Source organism: Oryctolagus cuniculus, chromosome X (genome assembly GCF_964237555.1).
Source record: "Oryctolagus cuniculus chromosome X, mOryCun1.1, whole genome shotgun sequence".
In the NCBI taxonomy this organism is placed as follows: domain Eukaryota; kingdom Metazoa; phylum Chordata; class Mammalia; order Lagomorpha; family Leporidae; genus Oryctolagus; species Oryctolagus cuniculus.
Genome location: NC_091453.1, coordinates 7,624,560 through 7,652,280, shown reverse-complemented (window position 1 = coordinate 7,652,280; position 27,721 = coordinate 7,624,560). Strand labels below are relative to the sequence as shown.

Sequence of the window (27,721 nt, the reverse complement as noted above, 5' to 3'; positions counted from 1 at the left end):
CTGCAGGGCCCATAAGCACAAAAATAATGGAATATTTTTTTCACTAGAATTTAAAGTTTGTGAATACAAGTATAACCAAGAAAAAGGCATCAAGTGAATGTTGTAAAATACTTGCAGTGAACCCTAATGCAACAAGCCTTACTCTGGCTCTGGGGCTAACAGATCAGCCCTGCCAGATTTGTGAAATGTGATCCTCACAAACTAGGGCCACGGTTGTGGCCAGGACAAGCCTGCCTGAAGTACAGGTGCATGCCACCTGTCCTGGTAAGGGAGGGGAAGTTACTTGGCATCTTCTTTGGGCAGGCTGTTACCTTCCCACATGTTAATAATAATGTGAATAGCTTCCTTCTTAGAATGCGCAAGTTCCAATGTTTACACAATGAAGCTGCAGCTTACTCTTTTTCCTCTTTCATAAATATGTTAAGTAATTATTCAGGTCTTAATGTTTTAGGGAAAGAGGGAAATTAAAAATTATCCTACTTGAGTAATATGGAGGTTGAATTAGATTGGCTATTGTTGTCACTTAAATTAAGCTTCCATTTTCTGTGTGAAAGACTAAGTCTCAAGATGGGCAGAATTGATTCTTATGGCAATATATCCACAGAACATAGTGTTTCAACTGGGATGCCACTAAGACATTCCTGGTAATTCTGATGGGAAACAGGCACCATGTAAACATAGACATTAAACCGGATCCTATGGCCATGTAAAAAGTTACATGCCAAAACACTGCTGATATCTTTATGAACACTATTCTGACACAGTCTATTTTCCTAATAAAACTGTCAGATAATTATCTTGCCTGAAATCTGTGGTGACTGTTTCTCCTAATTAGTATTCTCTGTACACTTAAACGTGTTGCTTACTGATTTTAGGGCCCCAATTTTCTTTTCCTCTAAGGAACTTGAGGTTTGAAATGTAATCCACTAAACAATATTTTTTGAACATACAAAGAGATGTTTCAGGTTAAAAGAATCTGGAGATATATTAATTAACCTGGTGATCGATCCATCTATCTATCCATCCATCCATCCATATCTGTTGGTACTTACAGAGGGAGGTCGTGGGTATGTATCATAGGGGGGTGGGGGGCTGTCTTGTTTGGGTGTTGATGGAGTATCTGCTTCTTCCTTGTCACTCTCACTCCAGTAATCTGAAAATTCACACACATGGATATATCAACATGCTATTAGATATTTATAGCCATATTTTGAGGAACATAAACTACCATTTAACAAAAGTTAATTTAAATTCCATCCCTATACCAAGATCCCCAGCATTCCTATACCCCAGGGCCCACCAACTTTTATTTTCAATGGGGTTTGGAGAAGGAAGGAAAAGTGTACCGCCTACTTCTAACCTCTTTTTAATGTAAGTGATTACACACAGTCACGGTTTTAGGAAATTAGCAAAAGAACACTGCAAATGTGAAATCAGGTTTAAGGTACTTTAGATTCCAGATGAAATTATCCTGAAGCTTTATTAAATAAATGGCATCACAGGATCCTTCTTAAAAGTGTATCATCTTGGGGCCGGCACTATAGTGTAGTGGGTAAAGCCACCGCCTGTGGTGCCGGCATCCCATATGGGTGATGGTTCAAGTCCCAGCTGCTCCACTTCCAATCCAGCTCTCTGCTACGGCCTGGGAAAGCAAAGATGGCTCAAGTACTTGGGCCCCTGCACCCACATAGGAGACTGGGAAGAAGCAGTAGAAGATGGCTCAAGTACTTGGGCCCCTGCACCCACATAGGAGACCTGGAAGAAGCTCTTGGCTCCTAGCTTTGGATCAGCACAGCTCCGGCCATTGCGGCCAGCTGGGGAGTGAACCAGCAGATGGAAGACCTCTGTCTCTCTCTCTGCCTCTCCTTCTCTCTCTGTGTAAGTCTGACTTTCAAATAAATAAATAAACCTTTGAAAAAAAGTGTATCATCTCATCCTAAAGGTGAATACTCAAAGAAAAGCAATAAATACATCACTGTAGCTCTCTAGAGTTATAAACAGCTCCAAAAAATAATGTTCTCAATTTTCTCCTCTGGCTTATATTCAGTGATTATCTAACAATCACTGTTTCCAGAGTCATGCTGACATGAATCTCTTTAACACCAAACTCCCACCTCCCCTTGGAAACACATGGCAAACCCTGATTCTTGCCAAATGCAAAAGGGCAAATCTGCTGATGTGGGCTGCAAGTTCCAAACTTCCAGAGCTACTTGAAAGGGCAGAGAATACAAGCCGCTAGACAAAGTGCCTTGGCAGGCCTCAGGCAAGAGGGAGGGGGAAGAACTCTGAGAGATGCATTACTAGAGGAAGTCAAATGCAGCAAAAAGGCCAGTAATCAGAATCTGTTCCACTAATCTCTCAACCAGCCCATTCCTGTTGCGTTAATTCTTCCTATGATTTACCAAAACAAAAAACAAAAACAGAAGTATTATCTGTTACTGGTCACAGAGGGGGAGGGCAGTTGCTGGAGCGAGTCTCATGGGTTCTTTTGCTCAGCTTAGTATAGAAAGAAAAAGCCTGGAAACAATTTGCAAAGAGGAAGAAACTTTTATTCGATCGGCAAGTGACAGAGAAAGCGTCTGCTCCGAGAAGAGCCCAGGCGGATTGCTGGAGCGGGACACTGGCTTCCAGGAAGTGTCCCAGGTTTTTAAGACATTACTGTCTGCCCATTGGGTCATCCTATCGGGGTGCCCATTGGACAGGGGGTTTCACATACATATGTTGATTGGCTTGGGGCTCACGGAGATGGGGGGGAGTCTCCTGGAGACTGTCTCCTTAATGACTCAGACCCCTCCTCTGCTAGCTCTGGGTGAAAGACTGCAGCTGCCCTGAAGGTGTGATTTAAGGCCACAAGGTCACACAAGATAGCCTGGATCTCCTGGAACCAGCCTGACTCTCCCCAGGGGCTCGGCCCCTTCCCCTGCCAGCTGTGGGTGAGACTGCACCCACCCTGAAGGTGTCATTTAAGGCCGCAAGGTCACACAGGCATCACAAGATGCTGTTAGTGGGGGAGATCCAGTTGGTCTGGAGACAGGCTTTGCAGCCACAGCTGGCAGCCTGCTTGTGAAGGACATTCGACCTGTGTGTGCAGGGGCCCACAGACTCCCAGCCCCACTGGCCAGCCTCATTATCCATACCAATTTCAGATGAGAAAAGGTAAAATAACCATCACAAGGGTTAATACTCAGATTTGGTTGAAAAATCATGAAATATATATTTATAGGAAACCCTCTCCAAGAGGGCAGTGATAAAGATTATTAATAAGTACAGCTAACCTTTGTTAAGAAATTATTATATGCTGAATAGAATGTAGTAGAGCTGGGGTAGGAACTAAAAATGCCTTGCCTTTAACATCTGATGATTAAGTTGTTGGGTCTCTTTGTATAACATAGAGGAGAGACTGATATGAAGTATATTGATCATTTAATTCCCTATCTCTTTCTGTTATAACTCTGGGTACTGTGAATATAAACTCTTCAACAATGGAGATTGGGAATAAAATAAATTGTCCATTATATTAAGGTATCAAACAGAAGGACCCTCAAAATTCAATTCATATTTTAATTATCCCCTCTGAATAAAAGACAAGCAAGAACTACTTAATTTGATATCTGTTCCCCTACTGGATCACGCAGATGACAGCAAGTATAGTATGTCTTCCCTCCAATATGAATTAACATAGTTGCCCAGAAATGTATCCAGAAAGTGCTGATGAAAAAGCATGGACTATATACTATATACTGAGACAGGTGTGGGTTCAGTTCTTGGCTAGACCACTTATCATCCTTCTGGTCTCTTGAGATGGTTACTTAACCTTTCTGAGTTTGTCTTATCCTCTGTAAAAGATGGCTAATAATAACTAATTTTCAGAGTTATGAGGGTAGGGGCACTAAATAAAGTAACATATATTCAAGTGCCTTGTAACTTGGAAGTGCTCAAAAAATATTGGGATCCCTTATCTTCTTGGGTGTGTTTTTAGATGGCATGTCAGGACAGTCTGACCCAGATCATATAGGTGATAAATACCTGGTGTTCATCCTTTCACACATTAGTTATTTCTTGCAGTAAGTTTCAGTGATGACAAAATGAAATCTGGAGCCCTGGGGCCTGGGTTGGTAAGAACGTGAAGTACTATTAGGAAGTCATTGCTGGAGGTGAAGGACTAAGCAGCCTCCCAAAGCAGCAGGCTTGCCAAGATCACTCAGCCCTTATCCTGCCCACTGTTGCTAGGAAATATGGCACTCAAGCTGAATTTCACTTAGAGGTCTGCAATGATACCATGGGGCCAAAAGAGTTAGCACCTCAATAGTCCTTATTAGCACACTGAGAGGGAGATGGTCACCATTTTATCAAGGGCTCTATAGCTGTCATTAGAAGTGACATATTTTGGGAGGTTCTCTCTACTGTCCTCTTCCCTCACCAGCCAATTTAGGAGGAATAATAATCTACCACGTTATGTAGTTCTTGGCTTATTAAAGATACCATCAACCTAAAGTTTTATTGGATTGCCTAAGAGGTTGACATATCACTTTGTAAATTAATTTTCATTTTTTATTCTAAACTGTGTGTCTCTGAGAGAGCAATGCCAGAGAAGAACTGACATAAGAAATGTAGTTGGGATTTTTTGAGTTTGTGTGGAAAATTGAATGCACACTGTTTCTTACAGGCTCAAATTAGTTTGATTTTTATTCTAGAAGAAAATTATTTTTCTTAGTTCTACATCTAGCTCAAAATAAGTGGATACATTTAATGTCTCTTACAGCTTTATATGTAATCAAGAATAAATGGCACCTAGAAGAAGAAAACTTCCACTTTACTTTCTCATGTTGATACAAAAGAATAATTTGAAACTAACTTTTTCATTTAGAGATATCGAAGAAATATAGTGTACTTCATTCATTCCTATGGGATTAGAGATTTACAAAGACCTTACATGTGATTGAAAATAATATATAATGAATGTCTGACTTGAAGCTGGAAAGCAACAGAAACACAATTAGCAGACAATTAACCAAAAATTATCCTGGCCAAATTTAGTGTAACCCTATTTTCTCTAAGCATAACAACAAATACTAAAAGAAAAGCCTACATTCTTTAAACTTCTGTAATTAAAGGCAGCAACTCATTAAACTTTTATTAAAGTCAGTGCAAGTGTCATTTCTAAGCTCTTTGGATCTTTAAATTTAATGAGTGTTTGGCAGGTATTCCTTTGTATCTTGCATACTATCAATGCTCAAAAAGCTGTATTTTTATGAAGCTAAACTGTCACACTGAGAATGATACTCAGAAGATGTTAAATGACTATACGAAAATGTCATGTGACAAGTGCATCTAGTAGTTTTCTTTACAGAATGCCATGAAACCCAATCATGAAGGAGGTAGGAAGTCTTATTTTTGACCTATGTTAAAGTATATGAGGAACACACAACTCATGTGGAAATTAAAATTATTTCAGAAATTCTGGTTGCATTCAATTAGTAAGAGAAACTTGAATTGCAACTTTGAGCTTCTACTTATGGCTTTCAATCACACTCCAATAGGTGCTAAGATATGTACTGAACATGACAGACCAGGGCAACAAGAATTGCACAATAAATACTTTTTGATCCTGCATGTTCAATGCAACTTATTAGGTATCTTATTCATAAAGAAATTCAGCTATATAATACCAAGTATAAAGGAAATTCACTGAAATCAAGACCAGGCTCAAGTGATAAAATACAGAAGTTAAGCCTGAAAATTCATGCTTTCCTGTTTACACAAATTGACTTTTTTCAAAGATTCATTTTTGTATTAGTACATTATCCATACTTATAGTTGTATTTTTTAAAAATCAGAAAAAATCTATAAGTACTTTTAAAGAATTATTTTATGGCTTTTAAAGACAACTTAAAAGGAAATCTTATCAAAAATTTCGGATTATAAATTATATTGAGCATTGTGGTAAGGAATACACTTTTAATCATTATCAAATGTCTTAATAACTATTGTTTCACACATCACAGTCTGGGCTGAGATTTGTCTACGCCCACTGATCTGATAGAGATGGCTCCCATATTATTTGTAGAAGTACCCATGCCACACCTACTCCTCAGGGCGTTTTACATTCTTGAGTCCACATCCTGCCCATCCTGCAAGGCCAGTTTAGAAAACAGCCAATGTAAAGTCTTTCCTCATTCCACTCCTGGAAGGATTCTCTCCAGCCTCATTACCATGGAACTTGATTTGCAATTTCTTACATTGCACTTTCTATATCGTATTAAGAATCTTTTCTGCCCGAATGCAGTATAACTGCAGGCAGGATGGGTGCCTAATTCACCTTTATGTGATCAGAGTACTCGGTAAGGCCTGCTAGAGAAACACTCAGGATTGAACAAAGTATCTTCTCTCTTGTTCTGCTTTACATCAGCTTCACTGACTTTATTTCAGGCTCATTGACTGCTTTCTCCAGCAAGCATTTTCTCATCAGTGCTTCCTCATTGTCAGCTCAAAAATTATTTTTAATATACACTCAGCAATTTTTGTTGTAAGTTGCTTACCACATAAAATTAATATTAGTTTTTTACATTGCTCTTTTCTTATGTAATTTTAAGTATGCATTTTGAGGTTCCCATTAATAGGATACATTCCCATTGGCAGCAACTCTGTTTTGCTATTTACTTTCCATCTTCCTGCCTCATTTCCTAACTTCACACCAATCCATTAATCTCCATTTCCTCATCCAATGGCCCAAACCAAGTGTTGATACATCTCACTTTGTAGTTCAAACACAGCCTTCTGCCTGCTTTTATATAGCCTATGGACTAGGACTGTTTTTTACATTTTAAATGGCTAAAACCATCAAAAGAAGAGTATTTTTCTAAGTATGAAAAGTGATATGAAATCCAAATCTCAGTGTTCATAAATAAATATGCATAGAACACAGCCACAGCCATTCAAGTGTCTTGGCTGCTTTTATACTATAGGAGCACAGCTGAGTAGCTCTGACTGAAACCATATAGATGGCAAATTCCAAATATTATTTAGTTCTTTATAGAAAAGTTTAATGACTGCTGCCTAAATACTTGCTGGCATATTGGTGTTGGGAAGTAGCTTTCTTCTTTAGATATCTGTAACTTCAATTTTTAGATGTTTTTAAAAGGTTTGGCTGAGATTTTTACTCTAAGAGGAGATAGAAGGTTTTTAAAATCTCTACAACAAATTGGACATGTTCAGTGGGGATACAACTACAAATAAGTATTTGTGTGTGTGTGTGAGTGAATCTGTAGATTTTTTTTTATCATTAGGATGTCTCCAATAAATTCAAAAAAACTATTCATGCTTCCAAGGGGTATACAACAAATATCCTTTGACAAATGTGAAGTCCGAATAATGATCACAGTTTCATTCTTAAATTTCAGTTCTGCACCATGATTTTAATTCTGCAGCATGACACTGTGTTTCACAAATCTGAAGTCACACCAATGAAAACTCCATAAGATCACAGAGATACACAATAACATAGCTGAAGAATATAACCAATGAGATAATTTATGAAGGAAGAGATCATTCATCTGATCTCTTTGCATAAAAGGTCAGCTAAATGTCTAAAAAACCCGGCTAAATAATAATAAAATATCTCCCCTTACTGACAAGGACCTGGACTTGGGTCAATACATAGGAGCTATTACAGGCTTTTTCATTTTTAGATTTTGTTTTATCATAGGAAATAGAAGGATAAGGCAACAAACAGGAGAGAACTCAAGATGAGGTATTCCAAAAACTTCAGAGTTCAGTCCTTATCAGTTTAGTTTACTCAGTGTTATCTAGAAGTTGCTATGGTCTAGACTCAAAGTTCAAAGAAGAGAAATAACTACATATTGACATAAATATTTTTTCTATAGTGATAGCAGTGAATTGCTGAATAGCATAATTGGAAGAGAAAAATACTACACAATTAAAAAGTATTCATTTACCTTGTTCTTGTTTAATCCTCTCTCTCTCTGCATATCCTGCGGTCAGCATATTAATTCTGTTAAGCCATCTGAAAAAAACAAAATTAAAATTACTAACATTGAAAGTTCTTTTTTATTATTTACTTCTTTGGGATATTTATTTTAAGATAGTTAATTGTTTGGAATAATCCTACATATAAGATATGCTCTTTGTTATTCTTGACATGTTGTGTCTTCAATGAACTATAACATCTATAATATCTGTAGGATACAGTTTTAAGATGACCAAAGCCATATTAATTCTATTGCTCTAAACATAGAAATGCTCCAAATATTCCTGCTGTTCTGTTTCTTCAGAGCATATGCTTTAGAGATATTGAAGGAATATAAGATCTAATTTATCCTCATAAGGGTAAAATTACAGACCTTGCCTGCCAAAATAACAGTTTTACTATTAAATCATACTAGTAGCTTTGCTTAAGCTAAGTTTAATAATCCAAGGAGAAACACGTTTTGAGAGTACTTTTGAAACTTGTCTCTCAATTTGAGGATATTAGGTTTTCCAAAGACACAATAAGCATGTATGATTTTAAGCTCTGCTTTGATACTAAAAATGTATTTATGAAAAATAGTAAATTAAAAATGAATCTTAGTTCTTTCCTCTTTTAGTAGTGCTGTTATTATCAGTGTAGGGATTGCCAGAAGTCAAGTGTTCCACTGTCTTTCTTATGTCCCACCAGTGTTCTCCCTGTGTCCATTATTCTAACTATTTATACTGCATCAGATTATCAAGTCACAAAACCTTTCAACAACAAGACAATCTCCTATTGGTCAATCCTGAGCCATGATGCATGTATTATCCTAAATCAGAAACTGAAGAAGAATTGCCTTCCAGACTAGCTTGGGTAAGTTTGGAATTGCTAGTATAGTCAATACAATATACAATATTGTGGAATAATCTGATTTAGATATAGTTTTAAGAAAAACTTTTAAGGACTTTTTCTCTTAATATCTTATCTCTCTTGCCAAGGGGAAGATGGTATTCTTTTAAGTGACTCATTTATTTCACCATTTATGCCAAGTGGTATTAACTGTGCATCCGATACTTAAAATGTCTTGAAAATGGAGGAAAGTTGCATCTCTAACAGACAAAATCACATTTATGGAAATTTAATTATAGGAATAAGTCACTTATAGCTCAACTTTATTTTGGTAAAACCCACAATGTAATGATAATTTCAAATATGTTAGGCAAGTGAAGAAGAGACTGGAGTAGATATGAAATAAAATTGATCAAACAAATTCAGTAGCATGGTATATACATATACACACTTCTGAAAATTACAAACTATAACTCAACAAGTCAAGTTCATCACAAATAACCTTTTAAGAATGAATCTAATAATAAGTAAAGGGCCAAAATCAAAATCTAGACTAATGTTCATTTATTAGGAGAAATAATTCAGTTCGTATTACAAGGCAAATCTTACCACTCTTGGGAAAGACTGGACTGCAGCTTTTTGGATGAAAGTGACAATACTATTGAAGGAAAATTTATTATTGAATTTTAATCCAGTAATCTAGTGCCTCATATTTATAACTTCAAAAATAGCAATGAATTTCATTTTATCAGAAGTCTAATGAGCTGAGTCAGGAAACTAAAAAGAGATTTCCTCAATTTTTTCCTTAAATAACATTTATTAAGTGCCCAGTTTGTACTGAACAATGAGACAGGTTTCAGGAACACAGTAATGAGTGATACAGTACATGCATCCAGTGAACTCTAAAACTGCTAAATATTATAAGACAACTGATAAATTACTATTGGGAAGAAAAACTGTTCATAATAAAACCTCTTTGGAAAATGTGTGGATATACTAAGGCCATTGAATATAGCAATCCAGGGTTTAATACTACACAGTTGTTGGTGCTGTCTTAGATAAACTTGCCCTTAAGGCTTCAGCTAGAAGATGCTTCTTGATACATTTACTACAGTTGTGATTTGGTATTTGTGGACTACTGTGAAAGCAGATACGCATTTACTGATTCAAGAAATATCTGTTGAGAGCCATGTGTGTCAGGTACTATTCTAGGCATTGGGGACACAGAGATAAACAAGACAAGTGTTTGCCTTCAAGATACCCAGATCTAACTGAGGAGAAACACAATAAATAGTCATACCATGTGAAGTAGTCGCAAATGTTATTTAAAAAAAAGACAGAAAGAAAGGTAAGATTAGAATGTTAAAGGTGTCATGGGTAAGAGAAGGCTATTGTAGGTAAAGTTATCAGGGAAACAAGTACTAAGTTTAGAAACTTTTCACTATAAAGATGAGAAAGTTCTTCTACATTAGGTTTACATTCAGTCTCTCACCCTATCACCAATGCTTTAAAACAAGAAAAGGGATACTGGACCTACAGTGAACACTCTAACACCATGTCTAGATTGACACAGAAGAATCGATTGAGAGGGAAATAAGAATAATCATTATAAGAAAAATGTATAACTAGTAAATATTAGATAGAAATTGTTGAGTCCCCACAATTAGGACATATATACTGACACAGTAAGGAATGTAACATATTCAGCTAATAAACCTCAGAATACTTGAGAAATATTTGTTTTCTCCCTATAAATTTCAGAGAGATCTGAAAAACATGTTTCAAAGCTCATTTCTGAGGGAAGAGATGGATGCTAGTTGGGTGCTCAAAAATTTCTTGCAAATTACCTCAAAACCAAACTTATAGCTGCTCAAAAACAGAAGGTGACATTTTATTGTCATATGTGCAAGTATTCATATGCATATATATGTTTAGGTATATAAATGTATGTGTTTATGTGTATCTGTATGTACTCAGATTTTATAGAAGAAAATTAAATTTGAGGATTACTTTTTAACTAAAATTACTAGGTCCTGTCACTATGTTTTTATATATGAAAGACAAAAAAATTCTCTGTACCATCATTTATTTTCATTAAAGGTAGATATAATACTTAAAACTTATGAAACAATCTGATAAATATATTTATTAATTTTTAATATATCATCTTTTGAAAACTTGGGTACATGCTTATAAAAATTATATTCAATACTCATATAGTTTTTTTTTTTCTTGAACAGGCAGAGTGGACAGTGAGAGAGACAGAGAGAAAGGTCTTCCTTTGCCGTTGGTTCACCCTCCAATGGCCGCCATGGCTGGCACGCTGCGGCCGGCGCAGCGCACTGATCCAAAGCCAGGAGCCAGGAGCCTGCACCATGCGGGTGCAGGGCCCAAGGACTTGGGCCATCCTCCACTGCCTGCCCGGGCCATAGCAGAGAGCTGGCCTGGAAAAGGGGTAACCGGGACAGAATCCGGCGCCCCGACCAGGACTAGAACCCGGTGTGCCGGCGCCGCAAGGTGGAGGATTAGCCTATTGAGCCACGGTGCCGGCCTCAATACCCATATAGTTTTAAAAAATTTAGTAATATATTTTATTTGTAACATATTATCATTTCAACATGTAATCAATATAAAATTGTGACAGATATTCTACATTCTTTTCTTCATACTAAATCATTAAAACCATATGTGCATTCCACTTTGATTCGTTCCTCTCAATTCAGACCAGCCTCATTTCAAAGTGCTCAGTGAACACGTGGGGCCGGTGGCTGCAGCACAAGTAAACAACACGCTGGGTGTGCTATCTATATTTTGCCACTCACCCAGTCAATGCTCCTTTCATTGATTTTCTACCTTTGCAAGTGCTGTTAAATCTGTCCCCTTCTATGTTGAATTCTTGCTCATATATCTGAGGACATGGCCAATTGGCCATATATCTTGGAAAACCTTTTCTCTAACTTCCCCAACCCCATTATTTGCTCCCCCGAAGCCTTTCTCCATTAGAAACATCTAGATCATTTTTCCTGTTATGTGACAACGAGGCTGTAGGTGGGTATCTCTCCTCATCGCTAATCTTCTGTGAATATTTTTACCACTCTTTCTCATGTCTGTGGGGGACGCTGAATCCGGAGAGGCCTAGAGGAACTTTCTGAGCCTGCCTCGAATTTGAAAACCTGACTTTAAGTTTCAAATCCCTGGTAGCAAACACCCCAGCCCCAGGGCGCTTCTGCCTAAGGATCATTAAGGTGCTATAATAGGAGTGGCTAAGACCCTTTTGCATCACAACACCCCACCCCTTGCCCACATTGGCTCATCTGCTCTGTACCATCCGCTCTGTACCTCAGCTATATATACACCTCCCTTTTACAGTAAAGTGAGACCCTGCTTCCACTGGGCTCCACACCTCGTCTGATTGTCCCTCGGGTTTGGGGAAGGCTGAGTGGTGGGTGGCGCACTTCCCCTCCTCGGTCAAGACAAGCTGCGGGCAGCCTGCCTAATTTTCCGGCGGTGGCGAGGAACAGTCACTGCACATGTATATTGACAAGTCATTAAAAATATGCCTATTGAAAGCATATATTGGCCGGCGCCGTGGCTCAATAGGTTAATCCTCCGCCTGCACCGCCGGCACATCGGGTTCTAGTCCCAGTCAGGGTGCCGGATTCTGTCCCGGTTGCCCCTCTTCCAGGCCAGCTCTCTGCTATGGCCCGCGGGAGTGCAGTGGAGGATGGCCCAAGTGTTTGGGTCCTGCACCCCATGGGAGACCAGGAAAAGCACCTGGCTCCTGGCTCCTGCCATCGGATCAGTGCGGTGCGCCGGCCACAGCGTGCCGGCCGCGGCGGCCATTGGAGGGTGAACCAACGGCAAAGGAAGACCTTTCTCTCTCTCTCTCTCTCTCTCACTGTCCACTCTGCCTGTCAAAAAATAAAAAAAAAAGAAAGCATATATTAAGGATAAGATTATAAAAAAGAGAAAGCAAAGCAAAACAATAAAAATCCATTATCATTAAAGAACAGTCCAGTATTTCAGGTTAATTTAATTCTGAAAGTTGTAGTATAACATGGCAAACCTTATATAAAACAGCCCTCTTAAATGTATGATGCACACATGACATTTTTGGTAATATCCATTTTTCCCCTTTGATCCACTGCTTAGAAAAAGTAATAAAATGAACCACATGGGTTTGGTTTAGCCTTTTCTGTGACACTTACAACCAGATACATCCACAGCAGTATTACGGAAGAGCATTAACAAAATGTCAACTTGAAGCTTTTGGTGACATGGGGTGGGGGATGGAGGCCAAGAAAGGTAATACGGTTCATAAAAATGCGTTTTTAGTGGCAAGTGTTATAGAGCAGCGGTTAAGCCACCACTTAGTATGCCTGAATCCCATATGAGAGTGCCAGTTTAAGTCTTGGCTGATCTGCTTCCAATTTAGCTGTTTATGCTCCTAGAAAGCAGTAGATGATGACTCAAGTATTTGAGACACTGCGACCCAGATGAGACACCCAGATGGAGTGCCAGAATCTTGGTTTTGGCCTGGCCCAGCCCTAGCACTTGTGGCCATTTGAGGAATGAACCAGCAAATGATCCATCTCTGTCTCTCCCTCTCTCTCAATCACTCCTTCCAAATAAATAAATAAGTCTTTAAAAATGCAATTAAACACGTAATTCCTAAGCATAAAAAGATTCCAAGCAGCATGTATCAGGAAATATGAAATTATTCTAACTATTAGAGGGAGGTAACTAGGTTCTAGAATATCCACCTTCTAAGATGGGATATGCTCAGGTATACTAATTATTTTCAGTTTGATTATTATATAAACTCTTCATATTTATCCCACAGGCATTGAGATTAATGTGGTAAACTGGAGAGTGAGTAATCAGAATAGGAGAATTAGAAAATAATTAAAATACAAAATAGAGTATGACATATTCTTGCCAAGTGCATGTGAGTAAACATTTTCATTCTGAGAATGAAAACTAAATGCTATCCAAATCTGAACGCCCAGTGTGAAATTTCAAGACTGTTAGATCATATAAATGGAGAGATTATGGAAACTATATGAAAGGCTCACTTCCATATTTTTTTTTGATAGGCAGAGTTAGTGAGAGAGACAGAGAGAAACATCTTCCTTCTGTTGGTTCACCCCTCAAATGGCCGCTACAGCCGGCGTGCTGCGTCGATCCGAAGCCAGGAGCCAGGTGCTTCCTCTCGGTCTCCCATGCGGGTGCAGGGCCCAAGCACTTGGGCCATCCTCCACACCTTCACGGGCCACAGCAGAGAGCTGGACTGGAAGAGGAGCAACCGGGACAGAACTGGCGCCCCAACCGGAACTAGAACCCCGTGTGCTGGCGCTGCAGGTGGAGGATTAGCTAAGTGAGCTGCGGGCGCCGGCCAAAAGGCTCAGTTCCTTATTAATAACAAAAGATTGAATCAAGTGTTGTCAACACCCTTGCTTTGGAAAAGCCATGCTTACATTTACAAGTGTCAAAGATTATTTGTAAAAGCACATTAAATGTTCATTTAGTGTGTTCAAACACATTTATCAAAATACTGTTTCACTGGAGTCTTTTTTTTTTTTTTTTTTTTTTTTTTTTTTTTTTTTTTTGACAGGCAGAGTGGACAGTGAGAGAGAGAGAGACAGAGAGAAAGGTCTTCCTTTGCCGTTGGTTCACCCTCCAATGGCCGCCGCGGCCGGCGCGCTGCGGCCGGCGCACCGCGCTGATCCGATGGCAGGAGCCAGGAGCCAGGTGCTTTTCCTGGTCTCCCATGGGGTGCAGGGCCCAAGCACCTGGGCCATCCTCCACTGCACTCCCGGGCCACAGCAGAGGGCTGGCCTGGAAGAGGGGCAACCGGGACAGAATCCGGCGCCCCGACCGGGACTAGAACCCGGTGTGCCGGCGCCGCTAGGCGGAGGATTAGCCTAGTGAGCCGCGGCGCCGGCCACTGGAGTCTTTTTTTAGAAACACAGAAAGAAAGCTACATGGGGGAAACACAAAAAGAATACATATTAACACTGGACATTTCCAAAAGGGTCAATAAACTATCATAGAGAGGATAAGTTTCTTGCCCAGCGTTACACAGCTAGTAAGTGGCAGAGCTGGGACTGGGATGATTACTATCACAACCCATCTATTGTACAGACTACACAATAACAGACATGCAACGGCCAAGTTCTTCTAAGATCACAGAGCTAGTAAGTAGTAGAGCTGGGATTACATAGTCTGGTTCCCAAGTCCATACTTCTGACCACCATGCTGTGGTGCTTCACCCTAATGTTAGGCAGATTTTATATGTAATGTGCATCGCCTGCTGAAGTTATAACTGGGGAAACCTTTAAGTCTTTTTTTTTTTTTTTTTTTTTTGACAGGCAGAGTGGACAGTGAGAGAGACAGACAGAGAGAAAGGTCTTCCTTTGCCATTGGTTCACCCTCCAATGGCCGCCGTGGCTGGCGCGCTGCGGCCGGCGCACCGCGCTGATTCGATGGCAGGAGCCAGGTGCTTCTCCTGGTCTCCCATGGGGTGCAGGGCCCAAGCACTTGGGCCATCCTCCACTGCACTCCCTAGCCACAGCAGAGAGCTGGCCTGGAAGAGGGGCAACCGGGACAGAATCCGGCGCCCCGACCGGGACTAGAACCCGGTGTGCTGGCGCCGCTAGGTGGAGGATTAGCCTAGTGCGCCATGGCGCTGGCCAACCTTTAAGTTCTTAAACCTGATTTTTAAAATTCTAGAAAATGAAGATGGTAAAGAAAAGGCAAAGGTTGAAAGAACAAAACTCAAAAGAGCCGAAGCAGAGAAATGAAGCAGAGTGTAGTAGATGATGGGGGGAAAGTACACATACACACACACGTGCAGGCACATACCCCCTTCTCCCTACACACACTCACACAAGGTTTTCCTGGGTCACCAAGTAACTGTGGAACCAACTAATCAGTTGGCTATATAGTGTTTTCCAGTGATAGATGGAAAGTGATAGAAAGCAATATTAATGTTGCTTAGGCATGAATTATTGAGATGAATGTTTTCTGAAAAATATACAGCACTTAAAAATTCAGCTTTTTGTGGGCATTTTTTTTTTTTGCTATTTGGGAATACATTTTAAAACATTCTTGAAGTGAATTTTTTTAAATCTTTGTGGTGGGATTTTGGGGGGGCCTATATATGGATTCTGGCACCTTTGTTGTAAACTTGATAAATAATGAGTTTATTTTGACTTTCTAAATATCATTTTTTAACAATTTTTATTTATTTTCATTTCATTTGTGAGGAAGGAAGGGGTGAAGGAGAAGAGAGAGAGAGAGAGAGAGTCAGTCAGATAGAGTAAGAGGGATCTTCCATCACTGGTTTACTCCCCAAATGCCTGCAACAGCTAGACCTGGGCCAGGCTGGATCCAAGAACCCAAAACTCCTAGAAGTGGCAACTTTATTGTTGCATCAAAGACCCTCCATACTTATTTTTAAAGTAACCTTATTGTGTATATTTGAGGTTTGCAACATGATGTCATGGGTAACTGCTGTTCTCCAAAATTAGGTATGGCTACATGAAGTTATAGTTGGGTCTATTTTATGTTAAACTGATGGATCTAGAAACTTCAATGACATTATTCTCTAAGCATTACTGTAAAAAACTTAGAATTCTAGGCCCAACTCTCTAAGTGCTTTGAAATTTAAGTAATACATTACCTGTTCATATCATCAAGATGTTCAGCAGCAAAATAAAAGCTTTTGATTTTAGGATGACAGGCTTTGAATGCACTGTAAAAGGAAACAAAGTACACTGATATTATTACAAATTGGGAAATGAGTCTGAACCAAGTAATTTTTATGGATGAAATTACCTCAACATCTAACCTGAGTTCACATATATAATGTTTCTACCAGGATGAAAGAAATCAGAAAAAAATTCAATTTTCTGCCCATAAAATTGCTTTTTTATTACCTTAATTTGAAAGCATTAGACAAGCAACCTATAATTTAAAGGCTGGAAATTAAAAAAATCCCTTTTCTCCCTCTTCCCAAGTAAAATCAACTTACTATTTCTTGCGGCATTCACTGGCTCTATCAATTTTGAATTCAGGCAGACTGATGAATCCTTCTGCTTTTTCATCCTAAAGAGGCAACATGCTTGTTTAGGCTATTACATAGAAGAATTCCATTATATAATTATGCACTAAATATCACACTAATAAACCTGTTAAATTAATCCCCTAAACAAGACATTTGAAAGATTAGAATTTCACTCTTAACTTTATACTCCATAAATAGAAGGTCTGTTTCAAACACTTAAGAGGGTACAAATTAAAATATGAGTATAATTTAAAAAATCCTTTTAAAATTAAAACAAGGAAAGATAAATTCTTTAATTTTCAAAGTAAAACATATTTATAGGTAATTTTTGGGTAAGAGTGTATACACATTTTTTTGTATTTTTTTTATTTATTTGACAGATGGAGTTAGACAGTGGGAGAGAGAGACAGAGAGAAAGGTCTTCCTTCCGTTGGTTCACCCCCCAAGTAGCCGCTACGGCCAGCGCTGCACCGATCAGAAGCCAGGAACCAGGTGCTTCCTCCTGGTCTCCCATGCAGGTGCAGGGGCCCAAACACCTGGGCCATCCTCCACTGCCCTCCCGGGCCACAGCAGAGAGCTGGACTGGAAGAGGAGCAACCAGGACTAGAACTGATGCACATATGGGATACTGACACCGCAGGCAGAGGATTAACCAAGTGTGCCACAGCGCCAGCCCCTACACATTTTTATAACATATAAATTAACTGTAGTCCACATTTGTTCTTCAAAATTTTCTATGATTTTTAGTGTTCAGATTTTTGAAATAATTTACTTTCAGTATATTTTGTAATCACAGGCTTAATATTTTACTGAATAAAAAGTTCCTTAAACTTTGAAAGATAGAATACAGTTTAGTATATAGCAGACCAATCTATAAGTGACCTTATAATACAAATAACGTGAAACAGATACCATATGTTGATACTACTTCATTGGCACATAAAATGTATTTACTATATCTGTCAAATAAAAATGTAGATAAAATCATGATCTGTTTGCTATAGTATACTAAACACAAATGGTCAAAGATATTTTAGGTAGTCGTGTGATTGCTGCAAAAAATATCAAAAATACAAAAAATAACTACATCTTTTTACATAGGTAATATAGACAATTTATGTTAAAGAGCAAAATATTAATTCAAGATTTTACAAATGAAATGAAGTCTCTTTGAAAAATATTACTAGTAGCATGTTTACTGAGCTTGTTTCTTGAATATGTGCCAAGCATTATTCTAAGTGGGCTTTACATGTGTTGATTCATTTCATTCATGTGATAGCCCAGTAAAATAAGGATTACTCCCATCTGGCAGATGAACAAACTGAGGCACAGTAACTCAGGTGGCAAAATTTCTGAGTTTGTTCTCTCAACTCTAACATGACATCACATGATCTAACATAACTTAACAGCCTGTCTAGGGAACATAAAATTCTGTGGATACTGTATATTGTAATCAGGTATAACAATGTTGTTAAACTATATTTCAACAGTCCTAAAATGAAAACTGTGAATTTCTTAACATAATAGTATTTCTATAACACTACACCTCCAGTACACTAATTAAGTCATGTACAATCTTGGATAAAGTAAGTTAACAGTAGAAGTAACTGTTACAGTTATAAATAACTGTAAAGTGAACTGACATATGACTATAGCAAAGGAATCAAAAAGTATATGTAGAGTCAAGGGACTATCATCAAGTAGGGATATTCTTGGCATATTTGTTGAGACTGTAATATAAATCTGGTGTATTAAAAAACCCACAATATGATAAGAACATTTTGAATTTACTTTATACATTCCACTCCCCTTTCAATTGAGTCAAGTGAAACGAAAACTTGTAGACTTTCAAAATTAGTTTGCTATTTCATTTTTTTCTCCTAAAAATCCAAAAGAAATCCAGGTAGTATTAATTTATAGAGATTACTAAGGGGTTTATCCCTAAAGAAACCAAACAGAAAAAGATTTGAAACTTTTTGCAAAAGAAAGGCATTTTAGTGTCTCTACCAAATTTCTATGTATAATCATTATTGCTTGAATTAGTTTGATATTTTTGGTTAGATATATGGAACTTTACCATATGTGAGCTTTATTTGTGCTTTAGATATATTGCTACGTTAGAATAACTGAGGCAACTATCTTTCCAGAACCCTAATATGAACTCATTTCAGGAGGGTGGATTGAAAGGTAAATGGTACAGTTCCCTGAATTGGTCTTATGGTGATTTTATAATTTTAAAACATAAATCTCAAAATGGTACTTTTTTCTGGTTAGAGATAAGATAAGGAACAGAAAGCAAAATGTGCTTTTCTTACCTCCTCATTAATATACCAGTATAGTGATGCATCTTTTAGGACAAACCAATATTTCTTCCATTTCTGTGAAAAGTAACTTTTTGCGTCTTTCTTTTTCCAAAGCCAACCCTCACAATCACCACGGCCAAGATCTTTGCAAGAAATTCGTCTTTTGCTCTTGCCTGCTATAGGACCTAAAGAAAACGGTGAGTGAAAATACACTCTAAATTTGTTAAAGAAGGCAGAATATCAATCTATAGATGTCAAAAATAACTGAGTACTTAACAACCTTAACATTTTTGACATTGCACTAGAATAAGAAAATAGAAACCTTTAATACCTTTCCCCCCACATAAGTGATACACAATCTAATGAGAAAATAATCTCAGCCTCAAAACTTGTAGAGATTGTTTCTTGTAAAAGGTACCTTGTATAAAAATTGAGCTGAAAGGAGAAGACAGTTTTGGCAGCTGTTACAGCAGTGTGCTATGCTCTTAGACAACACTGGCTCAGGGGAAAAAGGATGGGTGAAGTGTTCTGATGGTAACCACAGCACAAAACAAGCAGACGTTTCATTTCCTCCCCTTACCTTTGTTTTTCTTCTTTGATTTGTGCTGCAGAGAGGACTGCTGAAATGTCTGAAATCAAAGATCGGGAAGAACATTAACTGATACTCAGGGTGAGATGCAAGCACCCGCATGCTAAACAGAACTCACAAGAACTCACAAGAACTAAATGATGACTATACTGCAGTCAGAGGAAGTACTTTCATTTTCCAAAGTGTCCACAAAAATGTCATTTATATCCTGTCACTTGACTTCCTTCCGTCTACCGATGTAGCGTTATCTTTACCCTTATTTTGTAGGCAACGAAACTGGGGGCACAAAGCATGGTGAAACCAAGGGCTCTTAAACACACAACACATATATACCCCTTTGTATTTTTTTAGGAGTTTACCGTGCTATCCCAGACAATATCTCATTTGATTTTTACAATGATCTTAAATGAAGCAGACAGGCAAAAATGACTATCCCTTATTTCCTTGAAGTTCATCCCAGTACATAAGGCAGCATCACTTACATATCTCCTACTCCCTTAGTAGTAAACATTTCAATACTTGGATCAATGAATCTGAGCTAATAAGATTCTTCTTTTTCTTCACAAAGGTTATCTGTAAAGGGCAACTGAATTTTGTTCATACAAAGATTGCTTGCCTTAATTTTATACAATTCATATTCTGTGGTACTTTATTATTTACTATCTTTACTAATAAAACCACATTTTGCTTCTGTAATTTTTGTATTCTTTGAGTTATATAAATTCAATCACTATAATATTATGGATGAGTACCAGTCCTAAATATAAAGGTCAGAAAATTTTTTGACATTTAGCACGATGCAAAAATAATCACTCAAGTGTTAAAGCAATATAAATATGTGTAGGTGTGGTGTGTGTGTGTGTGTGTGTTGCATGCACATATAGCAAGCTTTGCAGTATCCATGGTTATAGAAGTTCACAATCAATTTTTGAGAAAAAGCAAAGTAGATAAAATCCATTATGCTTTGTTGATTTTCTTGACTGTACTTTGTTACAAAATAATAACTCAAATAATAACTCAGGCTAGTGGGCTTAAGTATAGTTAATTTACATGTAGTTATTTTCCCTAAATTGTTTGGCTGAAAATTACTGATTAGGTTTTTTCTTTTGTGTTTCCACAAGTAATCATTATAGTTTTACAGCTCATTATTTTGAAAAATGACAATGATGGGGGTGGTTTGTTTTTAGGAAGCTACATGGATAATAGCTTTGAAAGAACTGGGTTATATAATGTACCTCCTGTGCTTTTTATATGCTATTCCTTAGAACTTGAAGGTCTACACAAGAACATTTCATGCTATCCGTTTTCTTTTTTAACAAGATCATCTTGTCTTTACCCACAACTGCACAGTACTTTCATAAAGATCATGATTGCAGAAAATAATCAGTATATATATTGTTGAAACCTGAGAACTCCTAGGTATTCTATACAGATTTATCCATAATTCAAAGAAGCAAAGACTTCTTTGCTTAAGATGTTTTTTGTAAATATTACAGTGGTGTTCTCTTAAGAGAGATTTCATTATTTTTCCAAGTGACATGGCATTTTCTAACGTTAAAAAGGTTAACCGAATTGTCTACTTTTAAAGGTAATGGGAAAACCCATTAAAACTAGACAGATCTCTGTACAGAAGAGTTACTATAGCAGGCCACAGGCTGCTTTCCTGAAAGGGTCTACCGCCTCCCATATGCTGGTAAGAAGCTTCTCTAAATGGTAAGGTAGTTTTGCCCTGGCTTTCCTTCTGAAGACCTGCAATTTTGGTACTTACTACGCAGAGGATGCCTATATGATCAATTGAATAGAACTTTTGGGTGATAGGTCTAATAAGTTTCCCTGGGCAAAACCACTGCCCTGCACACCTGTGACTGCATTTTTGCTGCTGTGGGGAGTTTCTCCATATTCCATAGATGCTTTTTTTTTCCTTCCTAATCTGGCTGTGTATATACCATTGCTGTGTTACTTTCAGAAACCTTAGCTGTACGTACAATATGTTGTGTTCTGGAACTGTTTTTACCAAATCACCAAAAAATGAGGGAAGTTTTGCACTTGAAATAAGCTCACATTCAAAAAAACTCTTACAAACTCATATTAGAAGCTGTGAATTATTGATACACATAAATAAGCTTTAGATAGTGAAGATTTCCTCATGCTATCAGAATATTACTGTCATCAAGTACCCCTGAGGTGCAAATTTATGATCCTGTACAGTATCTTCTAGTAGACCTCGTAGAATTATTCATTCTCAGTGACAGAAATTTAATTGGTACCATTTTTTCAGTTTTTAAGTATTTTATGCAAAATTCAATAACAGCAGACACATTAAGAACAGACACATGACTATAATGGATAACATAGCTGGTCATTATAATATCGTTTTATGACTAACTAAAAAAAGTAAGAGTAAAATCTTTGCTTTAATGATAATTAACGCATTTCTCCTCAGGAAGAAAATCACAATACATCTTTCTATATTTATCATATTAGGTTCAGATAAACCTTCTTCTAGGTTCATGCACAAGGAAGTACATCCTTTAAAAGTTCTTTTCCAGTAGTCTGTGATAGCAAACTCTTCCAGTGTTTTGATTGAAAAAATAAAAGTCCTTCAATATTGAACAACAGCTTGACTGGGTGTAGAATTCTGAGTTGAAAATAGTCTATGTGAAATGTTAGTATTATTTTATTTTTTGGCATCTATTGTTGCTCTTAAGACATCTGCAGCTACTCTCATTTGTTGTAATTTGTCCTTAGTAACACCATGGCTTTTAAAATTGTTTTCTCATTATTCTTAATAACAGCAGTTTCACTATGATCTGTCTAGGTTATAATTTATCTTAATTAATCCCATTTAGCATTCATTGTGTTACACTGAAAGTATTATTTCTTTTATTCTGAAAATTCTTCAGCATTATTTCTTCAAATAGTCTTAACTACCCTGTTTTCTTCTTTTAGACATATGCTGGCACTTCTTAATTATTGTCCATGTATTTTTCATACTTTTTTACCCTTTCTTATTTTTCTTAATGCTTTCTGGGTGATTTCATTCTACTGGTTTTTAATTTCCTGTTCTTTCTCTGATTATATCCATTCTTGCTTATCTTACATGTAGAGTGATTATTTGACTGCATTTTACATTTCCAGAATATCTAGTTGGGACAGTCGTCTCTTCTGAATATCTACTGTCCTTGACTTTGTTTTTGTTAGAAAATCTATTTTAAGCACTTTGCTAAATTTCCCATAACTTGCCTTTAGTGAGGAAAGAATCATCTGACTGTTCATTACCTTTAAAAAGTACTAATTTTCTTGAAGAGAAGGGTCTTCCTTAAAGGAAGTTACTTACTTCTTGCATTAATTCCTCCTTGTCTATGGGTCTTTTTGTCTCTCTCTTTAAGATACTTTTAGCCTTTTAGTGGTGGCATGAGTTGGTGTCCCATCCATGAAGTTCAAGTGGAAGAGGCTTGGACAATGTTTCTGAGTACACACGTGCCTTTGTACTTTGCTGATACTCAGGAATTCAGTTTTCTATAAGTTTTAGTCCTCATCTGTGGTTGTATCTTTAATTTTCTTACTCACAGGTGAGGAGCTCTGCTTGCCTTCCCAAATGGTTTCACCCAATGATTTAATCTTAGTTTCCAAACATGGTTGAGGTCCATTTGTTCTCTTCAACATTTTCTATTCTTCTTACTTGCTTTATTTATCTCCTTAGCATTTAGGATTATCTAAAGTACTTATATTTCCTTTCATAAAAATTATCTTCATTTTCATTTTATTTGAAAATCACATGCACATGCACACACACACACACACACACACGACCTTTCACCTGCTGGTTCACTCCTCAAATGACTACAAAGCCAGGGCTAGACTAGGCCGAAGTCAGGAGCCTAGAACTACATCTGGTGTCCCACATGGGTGGCAGGAGCCCAGGTACTTGAGCTATCACCTGTCTTTCATGATGCACATTAACAGGAAGTTGGATCAAAAGTAGAGGAGCTGGCACTCAGACAAGGTACTCTGATATGGGATGTGGGTGTCCAAAGTGGCAACTTAAAAAGCATTTCAAATGCCCACCTTATAAAGTACTTACATTTTTTGTTTATGGCTTATCCTTCCCTCTAAATATAAAGTCCCTTAAAGATGGGGAATTCTGTTTTATGCACTATTTTGTTTTCTGCCTAGAACAAGGCCTAGCACAAAGAAGGTACTCAATAAATATTGGCTGGATGAATGAATGCTGAACAAATAATCAGCAACGAGTACAGCATATAATCTTTTTTTTTTTTTTGACAGGCAGAGTGGACAGTGAGAGAGAGAGACAGAGAGAAAGGTCTTCCTTTTGCCGTTGGTTCACCCTCCAATGGCCGCCACGGCCAGCGTGCTGCGGCCGGCGCACTGCGCTGATCTGAAGGCAGGAGCCAGGTGCCTCTCCTGGTCTCCCATGGGGTGCAGGGCCCAAGCACTTGGGCCATCCTCCACTGCACTCCCTGGCCACAGCAGAGAGCTGGCCTGGAAGAGGAGCAACCGGGACAGAATCCGGCACCCCGACCGGGACTAGAACCCAGTGTGCTGGTGCCGCTAGGTGGAGGATTAGCCTAGTGAGCCGCGGCGCCGGCCAGCATATAATCTTAACCAGCTTATTTTTATAGACTGAAGAAGTCCTTGGGAGCAGGGGAGAAAGCGAGTCTTTTCTCCAGTAATGCATGTATAGTGCATTGTTGCAAATTCTGTTCTTTGATAGCTTATTCCTTTTGGTAGATAAGAACATTTTCTTTCTATCCAATCTCCTTTATCATTACTTGCATTGAGATTATCTTAGTCCATCCAACAGTTTACATTTAAATTCAAGATGTGTCTGTCAAAAGTACATTAAATATGTGTGAAAAATATCTATGCAAATAATTATATGATAAATTATGAAGGGATATGTTGAAATCATAATTCTAACCATAAAAATAGAATGTGTTAAAATAAAAGGCCATTATGAAAGTATTGTTGATCCTTTTAACCATGATGATGCACGCAATAGCATTCTACTTGGCTATGAAAGATCCCCTTTTCAGAGGTCTGTATGAAAAGACCATTTGTCTTTCATTTTGTCCACAGATGTTATATTCAAACTCTAATCTCCCCTCTTTAGGAACGGGAAGTGTGGGGGGAGGGTAATTTGGGTCATTCCTATCCTGAAATTTTCAAAAGCACTTATTTTAATTGTGGAAGAAAATGACAGTTTTTGTGTGTGTGTGTGTGTGTTACATTTTGAAAGCTCAGCTACTATTAAGTCCTTCTCAAGTTGCAAATTGCTATACTTATGGAAAAATTTGCAATCAAAATACTCTCTTGTTGCAATATAGTAACTTCCTCTTACTGTAGTTTTCTGCAAAATTCCAAGATACCTTCAGTGACTAGTCAAACAAATAGCTTACTTTTTATATGTAAGGAAAGAAGGTGCTTAGCATTTGAAGCACTTGAGATAAATGATAGCTGCTTCCACACACTCAACTTTTAAGTAAAAAATAAAATCTTGTGAGAATTAAATATTTCACAAGGAAAACTATTTTCCTATATTCTAATTGTTTTATGTAGGCAGAAAAATGACTAAATATTAGCATGTGTGGTAAGATGTGAATTGGGATAAATATTAGGTCAAGAAATCTCCCAATTACAAGAAAAAACAGAATGGAATTTAACAAGTGTGCTATTGGTAGTGGTGGCCTTGTCCATTCTAGTACATAAAAGAAAAACTTAGAGCCGAGTGGGGTGACTAATGTGGGATTGCACACACACTAGTTCTTTCACTACAGTGGGACAAGTAGCTCAATATTCTGTCAGTAAAGTCAACCTTTATTTTTATGGACTGAAAATAACTCCACACTCACTGAAAATTAAGCATGCTTTAAAAAATATGAACATAAATTGACAGTCAAATCAGAACAGAAATTCAAACACTTAGAGTGGACAGAGCCCATGTTTCATCAAAAGAATGTCACACATATCGGATTCTGAAGTTGACTGAACCATATGCAGGACCCCAAAAGGTGAACCATTCTTTATTTGGCAAGGCTAAGAAGAACCACTACACTTGGAAAACAGGAACTATCATCCTTAGATCATAATATTATCATTTTCTAAGGTATGGTATTAGACACTTTATATATGTTATCAGTTGTAACCCCTACAATAAATCTGTAAAATGCCTATCACCAATCCTATTTTAAGGGAGAGAAAACTGAGACACAGAATGCATAAACAGCTTTGTTAGAATCACATAGGTAGAGGAAGAGTCAAAATTCAAACCCAAATCATCAACCAGAAAACTTTGTGCTCCTAAAAGTACAAGTGCTGGTGCCTCCCAAGAAAGCATTTTCTAGTCATGGTGACAATGTGTGAGATAAGCAAAAGTGCTTCTGACATTTCTGAAAACTTCCCATGACATGTGATACAAGTGCATTGCTATGCAGAAAACAGGATTCTATAAAACCGAAAGATATCAGTATACATAACAGTTTTATATTAATGGAGATAATTCAAACCAGTAATGTCATCATTCTCTAATTTCCATGCTTTGTCAACTTCATTTTTATTATCAAGTTATATTGTTAATATAAACAATATAGGTTGGTGGATTAGAAAAGAACATTTTCAGGTTTTTTTTTTTTGCAACCACGTATAATATCTATCTGCACAAGAGGAAGGAGGAAGGCTCATGTTAACAACTTAATTTTGCAATGAGATGGAAACGAAAATCACAGAAAGGTTAAGAGTTTCAGTCAAGTTAGAAAAAGATGGGACTGCAACCACATTTTATTTCAAACCTATTAACAGTGTTAAATGAATCCAGTGCAACTAAAAAATCCTATATCAATACTGATGAGGAAATCATAGATCCAAATAAGGCATCTGCCTCTCTACCAATTCTTTACACAGGAGGAATCTCTTATAGTGAATACATTGTATTATGCATTTTTTCAACAATACACACTTGATTATTAGGCAATACCTTGAAATTACTTAGTTTACTTTCTCACAAGATATGATTTTTAATTACTATATTAGTTTCCATGAATGCAGAAATCATCTGCTTACTTCACCATTTTATACTCAGCTCCTAGTACAGTACCTGACATACAACTATTCAATGAAAGCATGAATCAAATAGTTACTAAGTGGTTATGTAGGACACTTAGGGATGGGTTACGAGCCATAGCATTTAGTTAGGTGTGGGTTATGAGTTATATACAATCTGTTGGTATATCCTGTCCACTCACCTTCTAAACATATCTAGGGTCCAACTCCGTCTCACCACTTTCCACTTTAGCACCAAGATTTAAGCTATTCTCATTTCTCACTTGAACGACAAGATTCCATCTTGTCTCCCTGCTTCCACACTTATCCTTGGTCCCTTTAGTCTACTGTCAACACACCTGGTGGAATGATACACTTATAATATTTACTTTTCAACAAGAATGGAATGGACAATACCAATGGAAAAACACTGTGGTAGGGCCGGCACCGTGGCTCAATAGGCTAATACTCCGCCTAGCGGCGCTGGCACACCGGGTTCTAGTCCCCGGTCGGGGCACCGGATTCTGTCCCGGTTGCCCCTCTTCCAGGCCAGCTCTCTGCTGTGGCCCGGGAAGGCAGTGGAGGATGGCCCAAGTGCTTGGGCCCTGCACCCCATGGGAGACCAGGAGAAGCACCTGGCTCCTGGCTTCGGATCAGCGCGGTGCGCTGGCCACAGCGTGCCGACCACAGTGGCCATTGGAGGGTGAACCAACAGCAAAGGAAGGGAAGACCTTTCTCTCTGTCTCTCTCTCACTGTCCACTCTGCCTGTCAAAACAACAACAACAACAACAACAACACAAAAAACAAAAACAAAACAACAACCAAAAAAACCATGGTAGGAATCAGGAAATTTAACTTCTAGTTCTCCATAATCCAGTCCATATTC

At 37.9% G+C, this 27,721-nt stretch overlaps 1 protein-coding gene across 7 annotated transcripts in view; it reads right to left on the bottom strand.

Moving 5' to 3' along the window:
* CNKSR2 (connector enhancer of kinase suppressor of Ras 2) overlaps positions 1 to 27,721 on the bottom strand; it is a 315,289-nt gene that overhangs the window by 47,223 nt on the left and 240,345 nt on the right. For all 7 annotated transcript variants that reach the window (XM_002719953.5, XM_002719954.5, XM_070067189.1 and 4 more), the window contains 6 exons: positions 19,767 to 19,815; positions 19,199 to 19,371; positions 16,851 to 16,924; positions 16,500 to 16,571; positions 7,956 to 8,023; positions 1,053 to 1,153 (listed from right to left, as the gene is read on the bottom strand). In XM_002719953.5, coding sequence (XP_002719999.1) covers positions 1,053 to 1,153; positions 7,956 to 8,023; positions 16,500 to 16,571; positions 16,851 to 16,924; positions 19,199 to 19,371; positions 19,767 to 19,815 — 537 coding nt within the window. The remainder of the gene's footprint in view (positions 1 to 1,052; positions 1,154 to 7,955; positions 8,024 to 16,499; positions 16,572 to 16,850; positions 16,925 to 19,198; positions 19,372 to 19,766; positions 19,816 to 27,721) is intronic.